This window comes from Oreochromis niloticus, linkage group LG20 (genome assembly GCF_001858045.2).
Source record: "Oreochromis niloticus isolate F11D_XX linkage group LG20, O_niloticus_UMD_NMBU, whole genome shotgun sequence".
In the NCBI taxonomy this organism is placed as follows: Eukaryota; Metazoa; Chordata; class Actinopteri; order Cichliformes; family Cichlidae; genus Oreochromis; species Oreochromis niloticus.
Window position 1 is genome coordinate 24,029,988 of NC_031984.2, and position 23,518 is coordinate 24,053,505.

Consider the following 23,518-nt stretch of genomic DNA (forward strand, 5'->3'; position numbering starts at 1 on the left):
TTAACTTAGACAGTCTGGGAACCAGTAAGAGTATTGACTCCGCTTTTGGGGGCAATGGCCAATTTTTCAAGCTATATCCTATCCAGGATATTTGGTTGGTTTATATACAATTCAAGACTTTGTGGTCTCTTTTAATGAATGTCTGAAATGCCATACTGCATTTCAGCAAATGAAGTCCTTCTTTTACTTCACTGCCTACCTGCATCCAAACAAATATGAACGGTCAATAAAAGACTAGAAAATGATTACCAGGCATGCAGATATCTCTTTATTGAGATTGAGGTTAAGGAGACATTGTCATATTTTGTGTCAATTATAAATTCAACCTTTAGTACTTATATTTCTATACATGATTGTGCTATACAAGAAGAAGAACTCAAGGGGACATCACAACCAATGGAGCTGCATATTTGGCAAAGATTTTTAAGCCGGACATGCTTCCTGATGCAACCCTCCACACTTTATCCACACTCGGGAGAATTGTAAACTACCTAGAAGCACACTAGCTTACAAACACCCGAGGTTGGGAATAACTAATGTGCTATACCAAATATATTTAAAAGGACATTTGTGACTGCATTAGATAATTTTGTAAATGTAAAATGTATAAGACATTTTACTGGTTGCTGACAACTAGCTAGGTAACATTAGCATGTATGGAATTTGTTAACATTTAAACAAAATCACAATCTCTATCCAACCTTACCCAACATGTTTAGTTATCTAAACTATGCACATTACAGTCTCACATTTGCATTGACTCCAAAATAGCTCAGAAATGCAATGCTTATTAAAGTGATTCAGCCAGCAAACACGCCATCTAAGTCTGTAACTGGATAAAAATGTTGCATAAAATGTAATTTCTACTGTATAGGTTTGATAAATCACCACAAGCCAGTTGTGTTTTTAACACATTCTGAAATAACTTGCATTGCATGAGTCATATTCGAGCTCTTGAAATGATCACATCGTATAGATGACTCAGCTCCCCTTTTTTGTGAGTCGGAAGTCAAAATGTATCCTTCAGTTTTTAATGGTTTGACTCATTACTGATAAGAAGCACAATTAACAGACTTGATTAAAAAAGTCACAGCTGATGAACAGCTGACCGTTTAACATGATGAGTTTAAAAGACTTCATTATACCCTGCTTTTATTTGTCGAATAATCAATCTATGATTATATCATCTTGTGTTTGTCATAATTTTGTACATATCGGTTTAGTAAAAAGACAGAGAACAATTGTACAAAGAAAAAAAGCAATTTCAGTCACAGTTAAAGAACTGACTTTTCTGAGTCATAGACATACAAACAACTAAAAGTGTGTTCCATAATAAAGAGAACTCATGTTTCACCTCAGGCAAAAAAAAGAAAATTTATTTTAAAAAAACTATTTCTTTTTCTGTTTATCTAGTTGCATTTGTAATTTTCAAGTGTAAGATGAGAGCGGTGACCATGAACCTGGAGCCCTTCTGCTTGGATGACTCACAAGACTCAAGAGGAACAGCAGCTTTCCATTTAATACAAGAAATTGTGTTAAGCTCTAACATGTTTATACCAGGATCTTTACAGCCAAGTCCATTTTTTTTTTTTTTTTTTACCTCTGGGAGCAGCTGAAGGTCATACGGATATTATAAAAAAAACCCACATAGATTATATTTTTTATGCACACTTTAATTCCCCTTTTGTACTATGACAATGTAAAAACCCAACTTCAAAACTGTCATTCTAACTTAAGTGAGCAAATGTTTTAGAAAAAACTGAAGTACCCCAAAATATAAAATTTAATAACAGGTATTAAAGGCAGCTGAAAATGTTAAGTACAGAAAAATTCAGATAGCAGTTTTCCCATGTAGCAAGGTAAGCCCACTGCCACAGTAAGCCCACTACACAGTATGACATGACACCTCAAATTCAGAGGTTTCACTTTAACTGCTGTATTGTGGAGTGTGCATCCTCAAGTCTGCTAGGGATGTTCCACGTGACATAAATTTCACCAGATATTGAATGCAAAGCTCCAAATCCCATGTGCACCCATCAGGATAATTGGTCTATATAAGACTGTGGCAAGAATTTACAGATTACTAGTAAATGTTTGTGAAACTACTATCAGTTCTCTTTCTGTTTATTTGTGCTTGGTGGAATTCTTTGTCATTCTTACTAAATCTCAATTAAATTACAATTAAGCCTGCAAATCTGCTAAAGCAGCGAATAACGAGGTTAGAAAATGAGAAAAAAGTTCATTAAATTGCCCCTTGGCACCATGTTCATAAAATAAAAGGTAGTGTCAGTTAATTACATCTACAATGTGGGTAAAATGCAGTGCAATTTAAAGTACTTGAAACAATTCTCTTGACATCCTAAAGGTGCTCAAAGTGCCCTACCCTGAACCTTTACTTAATACACTGATATAAAATACAAATTTAAAAAAAGAAACCAACATAATCATTAGTAAATCATAATCTGACTAAAGAAAATGCTATTAGTATTATTACTGCTGGTTCTACTGTTACCACGTACTGTAGTTCAATCTGCTATTTACAAAAGCTTGAAACCTTGGTCTCAGTGTTGGGCTTGTGTAGCACCATGTATAAGTTTGTGTATGCATTATTGATGTTGTGGTTGTTAAAGGAGTATTAGAGGTATAACAGGAACAGCAGTGGTAGCAGTAGCAGTAGTAGTATTTGTAGCACTGGTTTTATCCAAATGCTTGACTGACAAGCTTCCTAACCACAGTGAACTGATCAGCTCGATCAACCACAGTCCCTCAGGCCTCAAAGCCAAATTAGTCTCAGTGTACACAAGAGAAATCAGCACTGGAAATTACATACACATGACGCAAAGACTTTCTCTTTCTAATACCAAGATACTTAATGATGAGTTGTTAAAATGAGTGTCTAGTTCACCATAGCACTAAAACAATAAAGATCAGAAAACATATAAAAATATATCCTGCATTTTAATCTTTTTTTTCCATTATGCAATGCAAGGTTTTATAGGGTAATCATAATTGTAATCATGATTACAGTATGACAGTAACTGTAAATGTGCCCTGGTCATGTTCTTTAATCCCTCTCTGCAGCGCCTTCTACACCTGTAGCCCATATTATGAATTTGTATCCAGATGAATATAAACAGCAGAGGAAAACACACGGGTGAGCTCTCAAAAAAAATAAATAAATAACACAACCACAGGTGGTAAATATTTTCCATCTTGTTTAACTGAGTTTGAGCACCAGTGATCACTGATGTTAACACGGGGTCTGCCTTTCTCATCTCACTGGAGTCTTGTGTTCTCTCACAGTGGAAAAATCTCTCTAGGGGTAGAAATCGCAGAGTAACCCACAATATGATATAACACTATCATGATACAATATGTTGCTCAAACCAACAACAGTTTGAGGATATCACAATTTTGGAAACAGAATACTGTATATACACGACAGAGTTCTGAAGGTGTGCTGTTCTTTATTAAATCTTGTGCCATCTGTAATTATAAATACTGCTTTCTGATTCAACAAGGATGAAAAACAGCAAAGGGAGCCACTGGCTGTCACATCTTCATGTACAGCCAATACCCTTTAACAGTTTTCAGGCAAATGTGAAGAACCACTTCAGTGTGTTACACTGACACCCTCAATGTGATGTTCTTACCTAATTTCCCATCAATCTGCTATTAATGGTGGCATTAAAAACAAGTTAGCTTCAATCGTCATTGATGGGTATGGTACCTTTGAGTATCTTCTAGGTGATGTTGTGTCCAATATTGTGTTAACTGACCGACCAACCAATCCGAAATCTCATTCATTATAACCTGCATGTTTGAGCCAAGATTTTACACCGGATGCCCTACCTCACACAACCCGCCCCATTTTCCTGGGCTTGGGACCATCACTTGGAGTACACTGGATTCCCTCCTGCGTCACCCAAGCAAACATGTGAGATAACCTTTAGTGCTACAATATATCTAAGCAATAAAGTAACAATAAACAGTTAAATATGCAAACTGCTTAAATATATTAGTATTTAGAGTTATTAGTTAGAAGATATATCTAGTTTAGAAATGTTAAGTAATACACAAGATAATTAAATCTGCATCTTCATTGAGAAAATGGAGAAATATTAGCCAGACTGAATGAATGCTAATAGTGTACACATATTATGCACTATAGTGCTTCCTACCACGATATTATGTGTATGCTTGAATATATATTACACAGATCTCTTTATTCTTTTTACATTTTTAAGTGCAACAAATGTAATTTATTACCACAGTTTCTTTGTCAAAGACATTCGTAGAAATACTTTGTGGTGGCCTTGTGAAACTGCTGTGTGAAGAACAGTGCTTTTCTTCTGCTGGATGACTAACATATCACTTTACACATGAGTCATATTCTGGACTACTAAAAAAAAAGGACCAAACACTTTTTTTTATTCTTCATCTGAAACTATAATCAGCTGAGATACAGAGCGAAGAGGAGACAAGGTTGCCCAGACACATTTTGGCAGACATTAAGATAGATTTATCTGTTAAAACAAAGGCCAGAATAGATGACAGTGTGTCTAAATGAGATCAGACGAGTAATTACATAGAAAACTGTTCCAAGGAACATGATGATTTTCAAGGATGCATCTAACCATGCTCATCGGCACAATGTCAGTGTGTGCAGTGTAAACTGAGAGCTGGCATACATGTGTGATGCTGACCCATATCTCTCAGCTTCACATAAACCAGGGAGTGGACCACTTTTAAAAGCTCCCTGCTGACAGGTGTGATGCATGGGGTCCTACTGCCGGACCAGCCATTCACCCCTGGAGCCATCAGAGAGGAAAACATTTTGCTCTGTTAGACAGTCCTGCTCTACCCAGTGCACTGCCACCCTCACGATTTAATATTACATCAATGATGCTTATAGATTACAGCTCCTTTACTTTGAAATTAAAGTCAGCAGGAATGATTTTCCTGCAGTAGGCTATGCAGCATCATACACAACAAACTGCGATGTATTGTGTATTCAGAAAACTTTCCATTAGAACCAGCATGAACTTTTTGTAGGGCAATTTGAGTTACAGTAGCTCCTCTGTTGGATTGGACCACATGGGCCAGCCTTTGTTCCCCATATGCATCAATGAGCCTTGGCCTTTCATGATCATGTCACTGGTTCACTTGTTCCTTCCTTGGACCACTTTTGATAGATACTGACCACTGCAGACTGGAAACACCACAAATGAACAGCAGTTTTGGAGATGCTCTGTCCCAGTCATCACAATCTGATCCTTGTCAAACTCACTAAAAACTTGTCCAACACATCAGCTTTGAGGATAACATACTGTATCACTTGATAGTATGCTTAGGTGCCATGATGAAGAGACAATCAGTGTTTTTCACTTTACTTGTCAGTCGTCATAATGTTATGCTTCATAAAGACACATTAATTTCCATTAATGCATTTATGCATTATAAATGAATAAACCTACCTAAATTATGGTAGATACCTATCTACACTACTCTCATATCATTCCAAAATATGATTTATTTATACTGTAAGTGTCACTATTTAGTATTGAATACATTTATTATTAAATATGTCTGCAATTCAACCTGGAGAAATATAATTTCAGAATATATTCAACAACTGATAAGACACAATAAAACAAAGCTTTTAGGCAGGTTGTCTTGGTTTATGTCAAATCCAGTCTCCACAAGGAAACAAATTGGAAACATGACTCCAAGACCTCATAACCGAGGGAGAGGGTAAGAGTATCATTAGGCTATTAAATATAAGATGAAACATAGCAAAACTGGGTAGCACTGGTAAAGGAAGATCCATATCCCAGTAACAGAATGTACATGGCCATTCTAATCACCAAGCTGAATTCACTATAGCACATGGATAAGCTCTTCTATTTTGGCACAACTGGAAACTGATGTTTTAGAAATGGCTCAGACAATGCAAAGCACACATTCATGAAGTCATGGCTGCGGACGACATCCAAAAAGAAAATGACTGTTCACAAATATACATGATTAAACTTTGCCAAACAAAAAGAAAAGGTGTGAATGAGTATTCAAACCACATTTTTGGTCAAATGAAACCAAAATCAATGTGTTTATATGCAAATCAGCATGTTTGCCATGGACCTGAGCAAGACTGCCACAGTGAGTGCAGGATAACAACCATAAAACATGGAAGTGGAAATGTGCTGGACTTCATGAATGCAAAAACATTTGAGGAAATAACTTTTTATATTTGTGTAGCTGAATACTAAAAAAATGACTCCCAATCTAAGGAAGCTTGGAAGGAGAGTAATGTAGCAAAATTACCCCCACCCCCAATTATATTTTTTTCCCAAAGAGTTTTTTTTACCAGAAAAAACTTTGAGCTGCCCAATCCTATAAATATGTACATCAGCTGTTGAGGAACCAGGACACACTGATGAGAAGTGGGCTACTGGAACAAGAAGGTATAAGTGGGGAAGAGATGAGAACAGAGTGTTGTTGGAATGCTACTATGGCAAGTAACCCCAGTGGAAGAGGTTACATGAAGAGAATGTGAAACCTCTGGAATCTTCAATACCCAGCATCCACACTCATGGTGAAAGAACTAGTAGCTCAGTGTTCCAACATTCAGAAGAACAAACTGCTATCACAACTGGAGATCGATGAGGTACAACACAAATGCTATAGCAAGGGGGAGCCAGGAAGTCAGGTCATGGTGGATGATAGCAAAGCTGGAAACCTGGAACCTCCGGAGCCGGTTACCAAAATTAAGTGAAGTACCCTCTGAAGGTCTACTAGAAGTCATCTGCTCCATGGAGAAGGAGACAAGAGGCCAACATCAAGGTAGCATGGAGGGAAGTTAGCCAACTATTGAAGCTGGAGAAAGATGCAGATGCTAAGATGTACAGCAAGCTGTCCATGCCTGAGGCCTCGGAAACTTCTAAACAAAGACTCACAGCCTTGGCCAGCCACTTGAAGAGCCAGAGAGATAGAAGGCAGAATAAACTAGCTGTACTCTACTGAATCATCCAAGGTGTGCTCTTGGTAGCAAGGGAACAACATAAGAACTGTACCACCAAGGCTGTAGATAGAGAAGCACTGAAAGGGAGAAGGACGCAACCCATAACGGCAAAGCTCAGTGACTAGTGGATCTAAGAGCAGACCACAGCAACCTCCCTGAACAGGGACCAGTAACCATCACAGTGGCAGACATCCAAGAACTGGTCTCCAGCATAAAGAATTGGACCGTACCAGGCCCTGAAGTTGACTGTACTCCCAGTGGGAGTATCCCCCCAAAGAGGGACAAAGGACCCCCTGATAATCCTCTACCTAATCACATGAGCCAAGGTGTGAAAGCGGGTGGGGGTCCTAATCAGCCAGGGTTTCAGGTGAGCTCATTGTGAAACCTGGCCCCACCCTATCATGTGATTTCCTGAGGTCAGATGGCCCAGGATGTGAGTGGGCGTTAAGGCATCTGGGAATATACTACTTTAGATATATGTAAGTAATTAAGACTTGAGTAGGTAGATAGATAAAATCAGGGGGATTTTTATCATATTATTTTTAGCAAAGTATAAGAACAATGTGTCACAAGACAACTTGCAGAAGTTCTCAAAGCTCCTCAGAGGAAGGCACATGAAGTATGATGTTTATTAAATGTGACAAAGCTGACAGGAATGCCTATTGATGCCTAATGCCTATAAGACTGAATGGAAGTTTTATGGGGCAGCCAGAAGCTAAATTTTGAAAATCAGTGAAGGTGAGGAGAGAGTTTCTGTGTTTAGAAAGAGGCTAAAATTTGTAATCTCTCTGTACCTCTTGTTTTACCTTTATAAGAGAGCCTAGTCATAACTGGCCTGGTCAATATGCTTTGTACTGAGTGTGGCAATGCACAAATACAGATAATGGAGACAACAGAAAAATTGCTAAAAGCCATTACAGGAGTACTTACTTTAACAGTGCGTTCACATCCCAACCAAAGGAGAAAGCATAACTGACTGTTAGAAACATTTTAAAGCAGCTTCAGAAATTGTTGATCTACTTGGATTTCCCTTCACAACCATCTCCATGGTTTACAGAGTATGGTTCGAAAAGAGACAATATCCAGTGATTGGCAGTTCTCCAAGGGAAAATACCTTGTTGATGCCAGAGGTTAAAGGACAGTGGCCAGACAGCTTTGAGCTGGTTGGAAGGCAACACTAACTCAACTACTCGTTACAAGAGAGGTATGCAGAAGACTGTCTCTGAACACACAACGTGTCAAACCTTGAAACAGCTGGGCTACAGCAGCAGAACAGACAAAGTGCCACTTCTATTTGCTGACAACAGGAAACTGAGCAAGGGCTCAAAAAATTGGACAATAGAAAAACATGGAAAAATGTTGCCTGTGTCAGCACACCAGCATGATAAAAGATCACGCTGGTGTGCTGTTTGATGTTCCTGAGACACTTGTGAGTACTGGTCTTAGCTGGGTGGCCAGCTTGTCACAGAGTAAGGAGCTGAATTTTCCATTACAAATACAACCCTTGAGGCTTTCTTCCTGTTTATGTTAAGCTACCTCCAGCTATGACTGGAGCAGGATCACTGGGCACCATATGGCAGCAGAACTAGTGTTTTTCTTGAAAACAGGCATCTACCGCAGTTTAAGCTAGTCAGGTAGTAGATTAAAGCCATGCATCACATTATCAGTTTTAAATGTGTATAAGCAAACTTAAGCATCTAAAAAATATCATAATAGTAAAGATCAATATCAATAATGAACGCATCAACTACCATATAACGGTGCATGGAAAGGTGGCCAGTGTGTTGCTGTAACATTTGTATGGTAGGATCGTTGAATCAGTGATTAAGGCTGCTTGCAGTGGTGTAATGATGTGGAAGATATTTTCTTGGTAAACTTTGGGTACTGGTATCAACTTGTTTTAGTGTGACAACCTATCTGAGTATTGTTTCTGATCGCGTTATGATCACAGTGAACCCAGCTTCTAATGACTGCATTCAACAAGATAGCATGCCATGTTATTGAGTTCAAATCAAATCAACCTGGTTTCTTGAACATGACAAGAACGACATTCACTTTACTAAAATGGCCTCCACAGTCACCAGCAGACCAGTCAAACCCAGTACTAGCAAAGTGTACCTAATGAAGTGTTTTCTGAGTGTATAGCTTTCTCACCACAGTCAAAACCCTTTGACCACAGTAACCAGCTGTTTTCATTTACATGGCAGCCATTAGCTAACAACATCTGACAAGCCATTATGTCTTTATGAGATAAGCGCTATCACGTTAGGCACCAGACTGAATGTCTTTCTTTACATGCTGCATAACAACTTCATTATTAATATCCATCCAGACAGACAGACAGATATATGAAAGACATACATCATAAATTGAAATCTACATTTAAAAAATATGTTTTTAAAAGACTATACTCATTTAGATATACGGAAGTAATTAAGACTTGAGTCTCATTCTAAATATATCACAGTTTTTTAAAGGCTGAAGCAGGTAAATTTAAGGTTGCGGTGCAGCGATAAAAAGATTTTCCGGTTGCTACATAAATTAGGACATAGATTCCATGTGGAACTCAGAATCAAGATTTACACCCATTTACACAAACGCTCTCACACATACGAAAGGTGGAAACTTGGGGTTCGCAGTCTTAACTAAGGATACTCCAGGTCTGTATTACCTCTTGAGTCACAGCTTCCCTAGTATGTATGAAAAACAGTTTGAAGCCAAATATCTGTACAAAATCCTGTAGTCAGCAACACTCCATAGGTGCTGTCAGTCTGAAGTTACTTACAGGCAAAACTACAGACAAGAAATATGCAAGTAAGCATAGACTCAAGCACTGAAACAACGATGATAACACGTTGTAAGCACATACCCCTTCCACTTAATCACAGCATTTCACTAATGCACAGCAGGGTGGCAGAGCTAGTTGGCAGCCGGCTCTCTAACCAGATTCTAGCCACTGTGCCAGCCCTCTTCGCATGAAGTCTCTAAACCAAGCCAGTGAAAGGCTGCCAGCTCCAGTCAGCAGAAAATAGAAAGGCCCAGAGGTGCTTTGTGCCCTTGACCTTTGAACCTCCTGCCAAGTTAAGCTAAGATCATGTATCTATTAAAGAAAAATCAATAAAAGTGGACTAATCAATAGAATTAGACCACTGTGGTTTTTGGTTGCATTGTGTGGGGTGGGTATGAATAAAGAACTTTATTTGTATTCAGTTTAAGTTATTTGTATTCAGCGAATAAAACTGATTTACGAGGATTAAGCCAGTTGAGACCACTTTGCTTGCATTTAGAAAATGGTCAAAACAAGGACAGAATAGAAGATGTGCCATTTTCTCTTTCTTATGACCATCTATTCAACTCAAGCTTGACACTAGATTCTTCAAAACGACATGGAGTCAATACAAAAAGTAAGCTTCCGAGACTGAAACAGCACACCAGTGTGATAAAAGATTACTCCGGTGTGCTGTTTGATGTTCCTGAGACACTTGTGAATACTGGTCTTAGCTGGGTGGCCAGCTTGTCACAGAGTAAGGAGCTGAATTTTCCATTACAAATGCAACCCTTGAGGCTTTCTTCCAGTTTATGTTAAGCTACCTCCAGCTATGACTGGAGCAGGATCACTGGGCACCATATGGCAGCAGAACTAGTGTTTTTCTTGAAAACAGGCATCTGTGGCAGTTTAAGTGAATCAGGTGGTAGATTAAAGCTACGCATTACACTTGTATAAGCAAAATTAAGCAGCAAGAAAAGATCATAACTGTTACACGCTATCGTCATTACCATTAATCACGACGTTACATTACCATATAATGGTGTGGAGAAAGGCGGTCAAAGTGTTGTGGGCGAGTAAAAAATAGAATAGTGTGAACACGGGCTAGCGCGGTCACAAAATGACAGAGCCGAACGTGTGACAAACAAAATGTCACACATGCCCTGCGAAACACTGAGATCTGTTGTGAGGTTTTGTGGTGTAGAAGTAACTGTCACATGCAGGCTACAGCAGTTTCTCTGGGCAGTAAAAGTGATCATTGGCTTGCATGGCCACTTTCTGACCTTTGACAGCATTCAATAGCTCCTCAGTTAATAATTCTCTCGTTTGGTTAGTGTATTAAAATAGCATTTGAAAGAATGTCATCAGATTCCTGCCAATTCTCTCTCAATATAAGGGGCTAGAGCGAAAATACACTGGTAATGCTGTTGTATATTTAATATATATATTGGACTGCACATGTTTAAAGTACAGGGCCACATTTGTTAAAAGTTATGGCTCTGGTAAGAATCTTATGAAAAAGAAGAAAGTGTAGGGTTTTTTGTCTGAAAGCTTAATTATATAAATGTGTTGAATAAATGACTTGGGAGGAAAATAACAATATAAATCAGGTATCATAGTGGTAGAGCAGTAATTACTTTTACTTAGTTGAGCCACTGTGTCACAACACTATGTCTCACAAACACAAAAAACAATAAATATTATTTAGGCTTATTTTTTAGGTTTGGAAACCAGTAAATCCATGTATATATACAGTATATACACTGTATACTTATATACAGCTTTTATTTAAAAAAAAAAATGTCTGTAAAAGCACACGAAATGCATAAGATTTCACAAATTAAAACAAAAAGCAGACATGTAGAGCACAGCTTAAAGTGTGTTAATTTCGCACAGAACATTTTAAAAATTGCCTAAGTTTACATGCTCTCTGCAGGCCTACGTGTGAAAACCAGGGTTCAGTATTGTTTAAGTTCAACCTTGTGTCTGCACAAGTACTGTATCTAGGTTACTGTCCCTTTTACTGATGCGTTTCTTGTCAATCAGCGCCAGTGTGCACTAATTACCACACTTACATCACATAGATTTATTGTAGGCCTAAAAGCTGCTCGCTCTGTTAAGTTAGTGTGCTGTATAATAGTTGACAGTAGCCAGCGTAATAATTGCCATTCCATCTTTCAATTAGGCCACTTCTCCATCCGCATTTGTCTTTCAAGCGTTTTAATATCAATAAAATCCTCGATATATAGGTCAGTTCTGTACTGTGGGTCCACAGGAATGTCACGTTTCGATTCATAAATCCAGAAATACACTTTTTAGTATCACCTGTTCCTGCTGCAGGACACCACCTGTTTGGATGGAGCTCTGTTGTTCTCCTTGTTTTTTGTTTGGTTTGGTTTTTGTTTGGTTTTTTACACCTAAGCTAATCACCGGCGAGTCTGACGTAATTATAACCAGCTGTGCGGGTCTTGGCTTACCTTTCACGAGATGTTGAGGCTCCTGACTGCTCGTTGTTTCCGGGGGATGAAGACTGTCGTTCATGGCTTCAGGTCCGTTGAAGTGGCTTCCAAAGCATTTCCATCCCTGAACTGAACAGCGTCGGGAGTGTCAACAGCATCAGGTTAGAGGAATGACCTGCGAAATGAAGGATGAGAACCCGAAACGGCACATCACCACAGCTGCACTCCTCTTTTATCTTATTGCCCTCTTTTGTCTCGTTGACTGTGGAGGGGGGGAGATAAATTATCGAGTAGTTTGGCAAAATATGTCACTTTCTTTTCCACGAAGCGGGCGGTCGAGCGATAGCACGAGAACAAAAATAAAACGGTTTATTTTAGCTGAAAGGCAAAATTCTTCTTCTGTTTTCCAACACTGACGAGGCGAGCGACGGATGAGGCATGACTGCTGCGCGCTCCCGACAGTGTAGGCTCGTTCTCGTGCAGACGCTCCGTGGTCGTGGGAGTGAACCGCAATAAGAAATAATTCATGGAAAAATAGGTCGGTATTTTACCAGAGCAGAGCTGCTGTTGCGTGCTGAACATTTTCTTTGATTTTTTTACAGGCCCTGCAACCTCTGAATGAACATCAAGAGCTTACTTTCGTCAAAGGTCTCATTTGAATGAGTTAAAATAAAGATCTGATGCACTGCAAAGAGAAAACAGGGCATTGTTTTAATAGCTTACTACAGTTGAGTGTGAAAACATGCACGAAATCTAATAAATGTCGTCATTCTTAACACTTTTCAGCTGGCTCTTCTGTTATTTATATCGCGCTGATGCTCTTTTTTTTTTTCTTCGTGCCATTCATGCTCCTTTTTAAATGGGTCTTTTAATTGACATTATACGACTTGTTACGTAAGCCTCCTTCCTTGGATGATTCTGTAAGAGCGGCTTTCCTCCCGCAGGGTGAAGATTGTACCCAGTGAGAAAACTGATAGGCCCTACATGAGAGAAGAGACACAGAGGTCCCCGTTGCCTTGGTTTTTGCCAGTAGTATAAAGATTATTTTTCATTTATTCGCCGGATGGTTTGAAAAACAGTGCACAGCCTCCCAGCTTCCCATTCATTAAAACAGATACACAAAACCACACCTGGGAGCTGCCCGTGCAGGGCACAGCCAGACTGTTCAGTGATGAAGTACCTTTTAAAAAAAGCTTCTCCAGACACTGAGTCAGGATTTCTTCACAGCTGATCCAGTCACCACTTAGAGCATCTACATGTATATGGCTCACAATATAGTCATATTTTAAACTGGTAGTTCATTGTTAAAGGTAGCCATGTTGTATTTGGAGTATTTATTTTGGACCAGCTTTCCTTTTCTTAGTCTTGCCTTTGCACAAGCACATACTCCATCAAATAGCTAACATTTCTCAGATTTATTATCCAGACTGTGTTGTTTCTGTTGCACTATGATCTGCTAAATTAAAATGTAATCCTTGCAGCTGTAGTGTATTTTTTTCCTCAATCGAGAATTTCATAAAATTCCCATAAAAGAGTTTAAATAAGAATATAATATATATATAGTTATATTTATTTGACCTGTATTCCCGGTGAATAAAGTATTATCTTTTGGTAGAGCTGCAACTATATACGTCAATATGTAAATCCTCATGTTGTACTTCTGTATGACAAGTATGTCCGTACAAGCAAATCATAAGAGTGAGTAATCAAAAAGACTGACAACTGCAATTTATCATGCAGAAAAACGCTTGGCCTGTCTTGCTTCCTGCGCTACTGTATGATATAATGCTCATTGAGGCATTGGAAAATTAAAACATTTTATTTTAGAAGAGCAGTAGCTAAGCTTGCCAAAATGTTAATTTTACACAACTTAGCTATATAATTAGTTTTTGCTACAATTTTTTTCACTAGTTTCAGTGCTACTGTTGCAGATCATGGTTGCTGTTTAAAGCACCAGGTTTTAAGAGACTATGATCCAGAAAATCATCACAAAAATAACTCGATTTTACTGGGATAAACTGGAGATTTTATATAAGCCTGCCTGGCTGACTGAGCGCTCATGTTGCTCACCATGTTGGATTTTACTAGCTGTTTCTAGAGATGTGGCTGAATTCCTTAACTAGAACTGAAGGTAATTTAAGCAGCCTATTCCAAGTTGAAACTATTCATTCATCTATTCAAGTTGGAATAGGCAACAACCATTTGCTATTCAAAGCAAATTGAATTTCACCATTTCACGGTGAACCTTTGAATATAAAAACTGCTTTGACTGCATTTCTTGACCAGGTAAAAGAAAGAAAGAAAGAAAGAAAGTTACAGCTAAATCGGTTCATTTACAGCTCATAAAACGTTTGCACACAGTGCGTAGATAAAGACTAAAGAACTATGACTGTGTAAACACTACAGCACTGCATTGTGTACATGTTTTACTTTGTAAAGGTCTGGTAAGGGGATGATTCTACATTTACTGAGTCTCCTTGTCTACGTTAGGCTTTCTCAAAACTTCAAACAGCAGTAGCAGAAGAAAAGGCACATTTGATGAAAAACACCTGGAGAAGATGGAAACGCGATAAAAGAAGAGAAGCTGATTGTGTTATGATTCATGGGAGAGAAGAGCTGAATAGATACATCACAGACAGATCTAACTACAAGTGAGCTTAATGGAAGCTGATACAAACTTCCAAGACCATTCTAATCCTTTTCTAAAAACAGAGGAAGTACACGGAAGGTCAAACAGAAGATAAACAGATGAGCAAAGAGGCAAAACTATGTGCATACTGTTCTGACTGGACACAGGTGACATTAGCGAGAGCAGGGCACACAGTCACATGAAGAAAAGGAAGCAAAAACAGATAATCAGTATGTGGCTCTGGGTGGTTTTTGGCTAAAAAACCTGGGAATTCTACAATATTATGGCTTCAGGTGCTGCATCTTAAATATGATGCATTAAAGAAAAAAATGGTGTACCTCACTTATGTCTAAACTCTGGTTTCAATCCTGCTTGGATACAGGGGGGAGCAAATCTTGATAATAAGACAGGCAGTAACTGAAACAAAAAGACAGGGAACAGAGGAAACTACAGGAAAGCACACAAGTGACTTGAAAATAACATTAGAAACAACTAAAGGATACAATAGAGACCACAACAGATATCTATGTGTGTGTGCGTGCATGCATGCAACCAGTATGTGTGTGTGTGCAAAAACACAGAGAACAAAGAAGAGGAAATGAACAAAATGAGATGGCATGTGCACTTTTAAAGTAAATGGCACAATTTGATTAACAAATGTGTCCAAAGCATAATTTTAGAGAACAACAGTGTTACATTTGAACAGCGTGGCTCAGCTGGAGCACACCCAAATCTACCTTTACTTCACAGACTCTTTGGTATGTTCATTATTAACTTGTCAGGGTAAAATGAGTCAGGACTGATTCAATGGGTGCATGAATTAGCAACCCATTTATAAACACTACAATGGGCATCAATTAATGCTAGGCTGTTGGCTTTTGGAAAACAAATCAGGCTTAGTTTGAATAATTTGTGATTTGATTTCTGTAACAAAATCTGGAATTTGTTACTTGGTGTGAAGATGCATGCAGGTGTAACCTGTTACTGATGCTGTTTTAGACTCAAGTAAACCCATCATCAGTACTGGACATGGCAAGGGAGCTTGAGTTTGTGTGATGCTAGGTGACCTGGAAGTAAAAAGTAACAGAAGGCATTCCCGCCCACTGGCTTCAGTGTCACTGGGCTGCCCCAACTACCACCATCAGCTCCAAGATATGTAGGCACAGGCACAGCATCTTTTTAATACTTAATGCTGTTTTCAATGTCCTATCGATGTGCTCTCTCAACTTTTCCAGGCTGGCCACCACTCTGTGCGTCAAAGTTTGTGTGCCTTACACTCAAAGGTAGCCAAATTTAGTTGTACCCCAAAAGGTCCACTGTGGCTGTAAAAACAAAAAAGGGAGGTTCCAAGCTAGACAAAGCATGATCCATCACCTACTCCTCCGCAAGGAAAGCCCTGTTGGCTCCAAGCCCAGATTACACAGGATGGTTGAATGTAATGCTCATAACTCAGTTCTTTGAAAATGTTCCAAGGAAGAGTTTTTTTCAGACATTTTGCTGTTAAAGTCTTTTGTTCTTACACGTCAGCAGCTTTTGCCAACAAACTTAGCAGAAACGTTGTCTCATGCAAATATTGACAGGCATATTTACAAGCATGACCCTGAAGTGCAATATGCACATTGTTCAGGTTACAGAGTTTTGTCTCACGTGTGAAATCAAGGCCTCGCTGCAAGAAAATGACTGACGAGAGATTCTTGAACTGTGAGCACGACGAGCAGAAAATGCAAAGGAGGCCACTCAGCAATAAAGCCAAGAGTCTTCTGAGCACCACCTCGCTTTATCATTTATCCTTTGCTCAAAGTACTTAATGGTTCTTGTGCCACACCAGAGGATCATTCATCTAAGTAGCCTCTGCACGGGGATACAGCGGTGAGAGCACTGCTGTGCTTTCATTTATATATGACATGCAAATATGATATCAGATTTTGGCTTTCATTCAATGTTTCTGTAATTCTCAGTGAGAAAACAAGTTTGGCATATAGCCTCATTCATGTTTTTAACATATTAAATATATACTGTAGGTTTATGTCAGTCAGACAGAATTTATCTTCATTAAAAGCACCCTGTTGCTGTTGGTGCTAGCTGAAAGAGAAACATCTATTTCAGATAATGTCATTGTCATGATACTGTACGTATGGCGAATGCTTTTCCATGAGTTCATATTTCTCAGAAGTCTCGTCTTACCGTATGACATGCATACTGTCTCACTGTATCGTTTTCTGCCTTCCTGTGCTCGCCTCCTCTCACAAGACGCTTCTGCATAACTAGGGTTAAAAATAGATATAGCCCCCAGTGCAGCTTGGGCCTAACTTTATTTTCATGGGGGAAATGAAAAGCACACATACTCTGTTGGCTGGAGGGACAGAGGAAAAAAATAACAATAACCTTCATGATCCAATGACAAATCATTTTCTGTCCATGTCAGAAAAGCAGTATGAGGAGGAACAAAGGTCTAAAGAAAAGAAAACTTACAAATCTTTAGACTTTTGTCTCTGTCTGAGCTTCCGCATTGGACTTTAATAATCTTCAGTTTCACTTTGGTTTTGATCTGAAATTAGTCCCTGTCGTCCAGTGCGCAGCCTTGCCTACACCTCTTGATGAATCTGATTCTGGTCTAACGTGAAATAAAATCCAAAAGAAAAAAATGAAATATAATACCATGGTATTTATGGCTAGTTAATGATCGCAGGGTTCAGTCTTGGCATGGCCATATAGCCATGGCCATGGCAATATTGATTTCTCACTGGCCCGATTTATCCTTCTGATTTTACCTTGTGCACACATGCACTTACAAAGGACACATGAAAAGACACTAATAGAGACATTTTTTCCAGTTCAGTTTGTTTATCAGACAATGACGAATCTTCAAATGTCATCTGGAGACAAAGAGAACAATGTGGGTACAAGAGGGAACAAAGGAGACAGACAGGTAAACAAAGAGAAACTCAGGAGCAAGAAAGCAACATTATGGGAGAATGGAATTGGATGAGAAGAGGTCGTAAGGAGGAGAGGGAAAAGAGAGTATGGTAAGGCATAGTGTGACAGACAGGCAAAGCAGGGTGAGAGCAGAGAGGAAGTGGGAGGGGGGATGTGGGAGAGATGCGAGTTGAGTCAAAACCCCCAAGCTCCCCTGATTTCTCTGTGAAAGACACAGTGCTGAAAAGATGGATAGCGTGTGCCCTCTGTGCCAAGGCATGCCCAAGACAATGACATCACCATCATCAAACTAGCAAGGACACAAGGCGAGAGCCCCAGACTAGCACTTGGATCTTTTATTCATTATTACTCACTCGCTTATTCATCAGTTTCCTTGTGCTCAGATTATCACTTTACACTGACATGATAATTAAGTCTTCAGATCTTCCACAAACAAAATAGTACTCTTCTACACAGAGACAGGAGACAGCGATCCAAAAAAAAAACAGTCTTCATACGTCATTAAAATTCTCTCCAAAATAAATTATGTACTCTTACATACATATACAATATATGTGGATACTTTGGTGTAGCACAGGAAAAATAATAATCACAGGTTCAGGTTCAACAGAAAGCAATAATCAAAAAGCAGAAAATGTTTACTTTGTTTCCTTCACACTACATATTGTGTGGGGTTAATGTATTGTCGCTGCAGGTGTTAAATTCTGAGTGGCAGCGTCACTGCCTGCGCGTCTTATCTGACAGTCTCTTCTCTTTATTTTGGAGGTAACGTGCTTTCCCCTCGTCGAAACGTCTCTGCTCATCCTCGCCTTCAACCTAGAGGAAAAGAAAATAGACAAAAATATTTGTTTTCAGACACATCTACACACAGGAATGTTTCCCCTCTAATTATTATATTAACCGTGGGGATGAAGCTCTGATCTAATTGACTTGACAGTGCTGCTGAAATTGCCATTCGTCTTCTAGGTGAAATATAGAACAAATGAGTCTGACTCTAGGCTTGTAAGGACCCAGCATGATATACAAAATATATGAAGAAGACTACATATAAGTGAAGTTGAGTGAAACCACATGTGACATACGCAGAACACTGCCACATATGAAATTTCTGCATTTTAAAGGTGTGTGAATGCATTTATCGCCAGCAACACATTTTATATTAATGCAACACTAATGGCAAGACTGAAGAATGGTGATGAGTCAGCTGATCAGGTTGTCCAGGAATCCATTTTCTGGTCATAGTAACAACTGCTACTCGCAAGGTAAGACACAACCTGATAATTAAGTAAATAATGCAGTAGAAGTACATAAAGGGCAATTCCTGTAATTTGTGGTGAGTGTTAGCCTCTCAACTCATGGCATCATCTCATCAAACCTTCTCTTGACCAACCTTGACCGCACATTTCCATGATAGTGTGTTCTATGCACAGTGCCAGTGCAGTATTATTGATGTAGCAGGCATCTGGAGACACTCTATAGATTTACAGCTGTTATGAATCATTTTTACTGTTTAATTCTGTGCAGTTGTTTGTTTTGAAGCTAAATGTGGCTGCTGGTTTATAGGAGTAAGCACTTGATGTTCTGTACAGTTTAAATAGACTGTTGGCCAACCTTATGATTTGCAACAATACCACCACCAGTGATCATGTCACACTTTCTTTGAAGGTGCTGACTGATTTCTCCTTTCCTTATCTTCAAAACGCTGTAACAAAGCAGGGTACGTGAACATGTTTGTATTTCATATATAAAGCGTACTGTAAGTGAACGCTAGAGCTAATGACATGTTCTGATGGAGGCTCTTTGCTGCATACACACCAGGTGGTTGGCAGATTCAAGAGCACCTGCCACTCACACAAACAGGGTGCAAAACTGACAGATGGCACCTTAAATTTAAGGAGAGAGCAGGGTGGTAACAAACATGACAAAACATAATGCCGAGGACAAGCCCAAGGGGGTCATTACTCAAATGTGACGAGAATATTAAAACAGTGGCGCTGAGCTACAAACACAACACCAGTGGGAATATCTTATCTGTAGAACAGGTTCAGGAGCATACAGCTGTAATATTGGTGTGTTTGTTGTATGGCAGTTATATAACAGTCAACATACTGCTCAGTCAGTTTTGCTTTTGCCATTCAACTGAAAGTAATGGATAATTCCAGTTCATTGAGTTTGAAAAGAGAGAGAGAGGGGGAAAGAACAAGTTTTTCAGAAAAATAATATACACACATATAATATACAATATCTGGGCGCCATGTAATATAACCAAGGAACTGACAAGTCATGACCATAAAAATGATTACTTATGTATCTTACATATTCACATACTTAATACCTGCTGAAAACAACATAATGTGCATCTGTACATAATGTAAAATGTAAACGTGGTTCCGTTCAGTCAGAATATCTACACAGGTAGGTGAATAGGCTGGAAAAAAAGTGAAAAAAATTAAATACACAAATAAAATTATTTATAATTATATAAGGTGTGTGTATTTATATAAGTGATTACTGGTGTGATGAAGTTCTAACTGGGTTGAGATGGGTTACAGACTGTGAGTTACAGAATCAGGCAGGGTGGGTCAGATCAACTCTAAACAAGCTTAGCCATTTTACACCCCAAACAGGAACCAAATGTAGCGCACTGTGATTGTAATGGCCTCATATATGCATGCATACATTGTTGAACAACGTTGATCCCATTTTTCCACTTTTGCATCAAATGTTCCCATGTTTTAAAAATTTCAAGGTCTATATTTTACTACTACTAATACTACTATTACTACTACTGTTACTACTGTAGTATGATGATCTTTCTATAATGCAATGACACACTTAAAAGGTTTTGAAATGTTTTAGCAAAACTTAATTTATGTAATCCATTTCTTTATGGTGAAAAAAGCATGACTTAAGTTGCATTATTAAAAATTTAATTATTAGACATAAGTAAGCACAATTAAAACAACATTTGAGTTAAGGACCACAAATAATATAAAACAGTTAAACGCAGCAGTCAGCAGTAAAAATGAAAATGAAGAACTACCAGAGTAAATAAAACGATTATGAGATTATGAGCAGAACATATGCACACAACGTTCTGCTGTTTTATGAAAAAAATGCATTGCAAAGTTTACTATATTTAAGTGTCTGTACATTAACTAACGGTTAAATGTACAGATGTTCCAGCGGCATCTGTAGCGTCTTAACTGGTATCTCTGTGGTGGCTAAAAATTAGCATATTATCTTTTTTTGTATTCTACAAGCTACAAGTCTATCCCCGCCACCATAGGGCGAGGCGCAGGGTAAACCCTGAACAGGTCGTCAATGTGACGCTGGGCTTATTTCCGACGTATCTGTTTAATATCTATTAGCATACTCTATAACCAATGAATTTCATTTCTATTCATTTAATTAAGTATTTGTAAATATGTGCCCTCATATATACAAATACTTTTTTATTTAGTGGTTATTCATTTTCTTCACGTAAGACAAATATACTGACATATATTTAATTTTCAAGTCACAGTTACTCAGTTAAATGGTGTTTCCTTCCTCGCTGTTATACAGTTTATTATAAAGGTGGTTACAAATGGTTGCCTGTTGCAATGTTGGAAGGCAGACAAATACACAAACATGACCTATAATGTCATAATTCCTTTTGTCTAACTCTGTGGACAATCTATTGCCTAGCCTAACAATTCATTGAGTGCATTAATGAGACAGAGGCATCTTGCTCTATCTAGTTAACACTTTGAGCTGTGCAGGGAGCTGCATTATAGCATTATTGAAATAACCCCCAACAAGGTGATTTAGGATCCTAACACCAATTAGAGGGTTATAAATCATCCTTCTTGAACAGGCTGGAACAATCCAAAGACATTATTGTTTATTTATTTAAGTCTGAAAAACTGCAGCCATGATATCAAAGCTAAAGAAAAAAAAAAACATGTTTACATGGTGAGACTATTTATGATAAGACAGAACCGTAAGGACGTCAAATTAATTTAAAAAATGAATTAATGTATTTTATTTAACTTTTTTAAAGAATAAAAATTGTACTAGTAAATAGTAAAAATCACTCTTTTTGAAACCATATCGATGTACGGCTTGAGATGAGTTAACAAACCAGCAAAACGAAACTGTATACCTTACTGCTGCTGATGAATCATAGCTGCAGACTGTCTGACAATGACAGCTAAAAATGATTCTGGCAGGAAAAATGTGAGATTCGCTGTCTGGCTGAAGAAGAGATTTATGTAAGCATTGACTATTAACATACCAAAGGTTGTTAAAATAAAATAATAATTATTATAAAACATTTTTAACATGCAATTTTTGCTGCACAGCTTGAAATTGATTTGAACTAATTACATGAATATTTTGTTATTGAATAATTGATTTATATTTCCAGATACCAATTTGTACATTCAGCTTACCCAACCAGTAAAAACAAATTCCTGATCACTGTTCAAACCTTGTTTTTTTAGCCTTATTACTTAATAGTCAGTAATTACAATAATAATATTACTAATAATAATAATATGCACATATGGCCCGTGCACATCCATCTACACACATTACCACAGGTTACATGTGTCGTGCATATGTTAACCATTATGTTGATTACATTTGCATAACTCAATAAGGCAATTCATTTTCTTATTAAGGTCCTTGTTGTGTTCTCAAGTAATTTGTCTTCACTACAGAAATAAAGCAGAAATATCCTTGCAAAAACCAGCATGCTTGTTATATTGTATTTAAGGCAAATGCCTGTACTCCAGCAGTGTCAAGTGGCAATCACTACATGTATTGGCATTCGGGTAAACTGAACTATTTCATGTTTCATCAAGGTTATTTATCTTTACAATAAGAATGTTGAAAAGACTCAGCGTCTACAGCCATACAAGAAACTTGTTTTTGGTTTTTGGTAAACTAAATGCTAAAAAAAAAAAATCTGCAAACATCTAAAGGTTAACAGGGCTGTCCTTAAATTCCCATCTATTCTGTTCATCAATCAAAGTACTGAACAAACAAAAAAATTGATTGTGACTGTTAAATCATCATTTTGTTCAGCATAAGAGTTTGTCCCTGTGTTGGTGCTCACCGAAAAGTCAGAAAATTCCTCATCCATTATTAGTCTTGATCATCAATGACTTAACAGGCTGGCATTGCCATTTCTTGACCCATATTGTGTATCTGCATATATAGATATGATCAGATGAAACATGATGAAGATGATACTAGGGTTAGGGTAAGATGGAGGCAGATGATCTGATGTTACGAGCCCAGAAGATGAAGAAGAAGAGGAAAAAGAAGAATTACTCTCAAAATCTTCCAGTGAGATAACATCAGAGCCCAGAACTTTGGCTGTTTGGGTCAAACAGCCAAGACAGATGTTTCACCTGTTGTTAATTAGATCCACTAGGTGGACAGCTGAATGGAGCATGAAAAACCAATACGGTGTAAATGTGGAACAGGGACAATGCATGTAAAGGAGATTTGCTCAGACAATGCCAGCAAAATGCCAGGTGGGTTCCGTTGTGTTGGCGCGAGCTGTTATTAGAGTGGGCAAGGGGCATCAGTGGCACTGGCAAATGTCACTGTGTAAAGGTAGCACAAAGCTGTAAACAGCCAGCACAAGACAAATAATAGCCATCTGGACTAGAATGAGCCTGGATACTAACCTATATATCTGTGTGTGATAG

General features: G+C 38.3%; 2 protein-coding genes across 6 annotated transcripts in view; both read right to left on the bottom strand.

Annotated features, from left to right (window-relative positions):
* The window catches only part of gpr153 (G protein-coupled receptor 153), a 31,767-nt gene extending 19,364 nt beyond the window's left edge, over nucleotides 1-12,403 (bottom strand). For both annotated transcript variants that reach the window (XM_003444868.5, XM_025901841.1), the window contains exon 1: nucleotides 12,266-12,403. The gene's annotated coding sequence lies outside the window, so the exon portion shown is untranslated. The remainder of the gene's footprint in view (nucleotides 1-12,265) is intronic.
* Nucleotides 12,404-17,700: 5,297 nt separating this feature from the next.
* The window catches only part of acot7 (acyl-CoA thioesterase 7), a 51,360-nt gene continuing 45,542 nt past the window's right edge, over nucleotides 17,701-23,518 (bottom strand). For all 4 annotated transcript variants that reach the window (XM_003444783.5, XM_005478291.4, XM_005478290.4 and 1 more), the window contains one exon: nucleotides 17,701-18,629. In XM_003444783.5, the coding sequence (XP_003444831.2) occupies nucleotides 18,531-18,629 (99 nt within the window). In that variant the 3' untranslated portion in view covers nucleotides 17,701-18,530. The remainder of the gene's footprint in view (nucleotides 18,630-23,518) is intronic.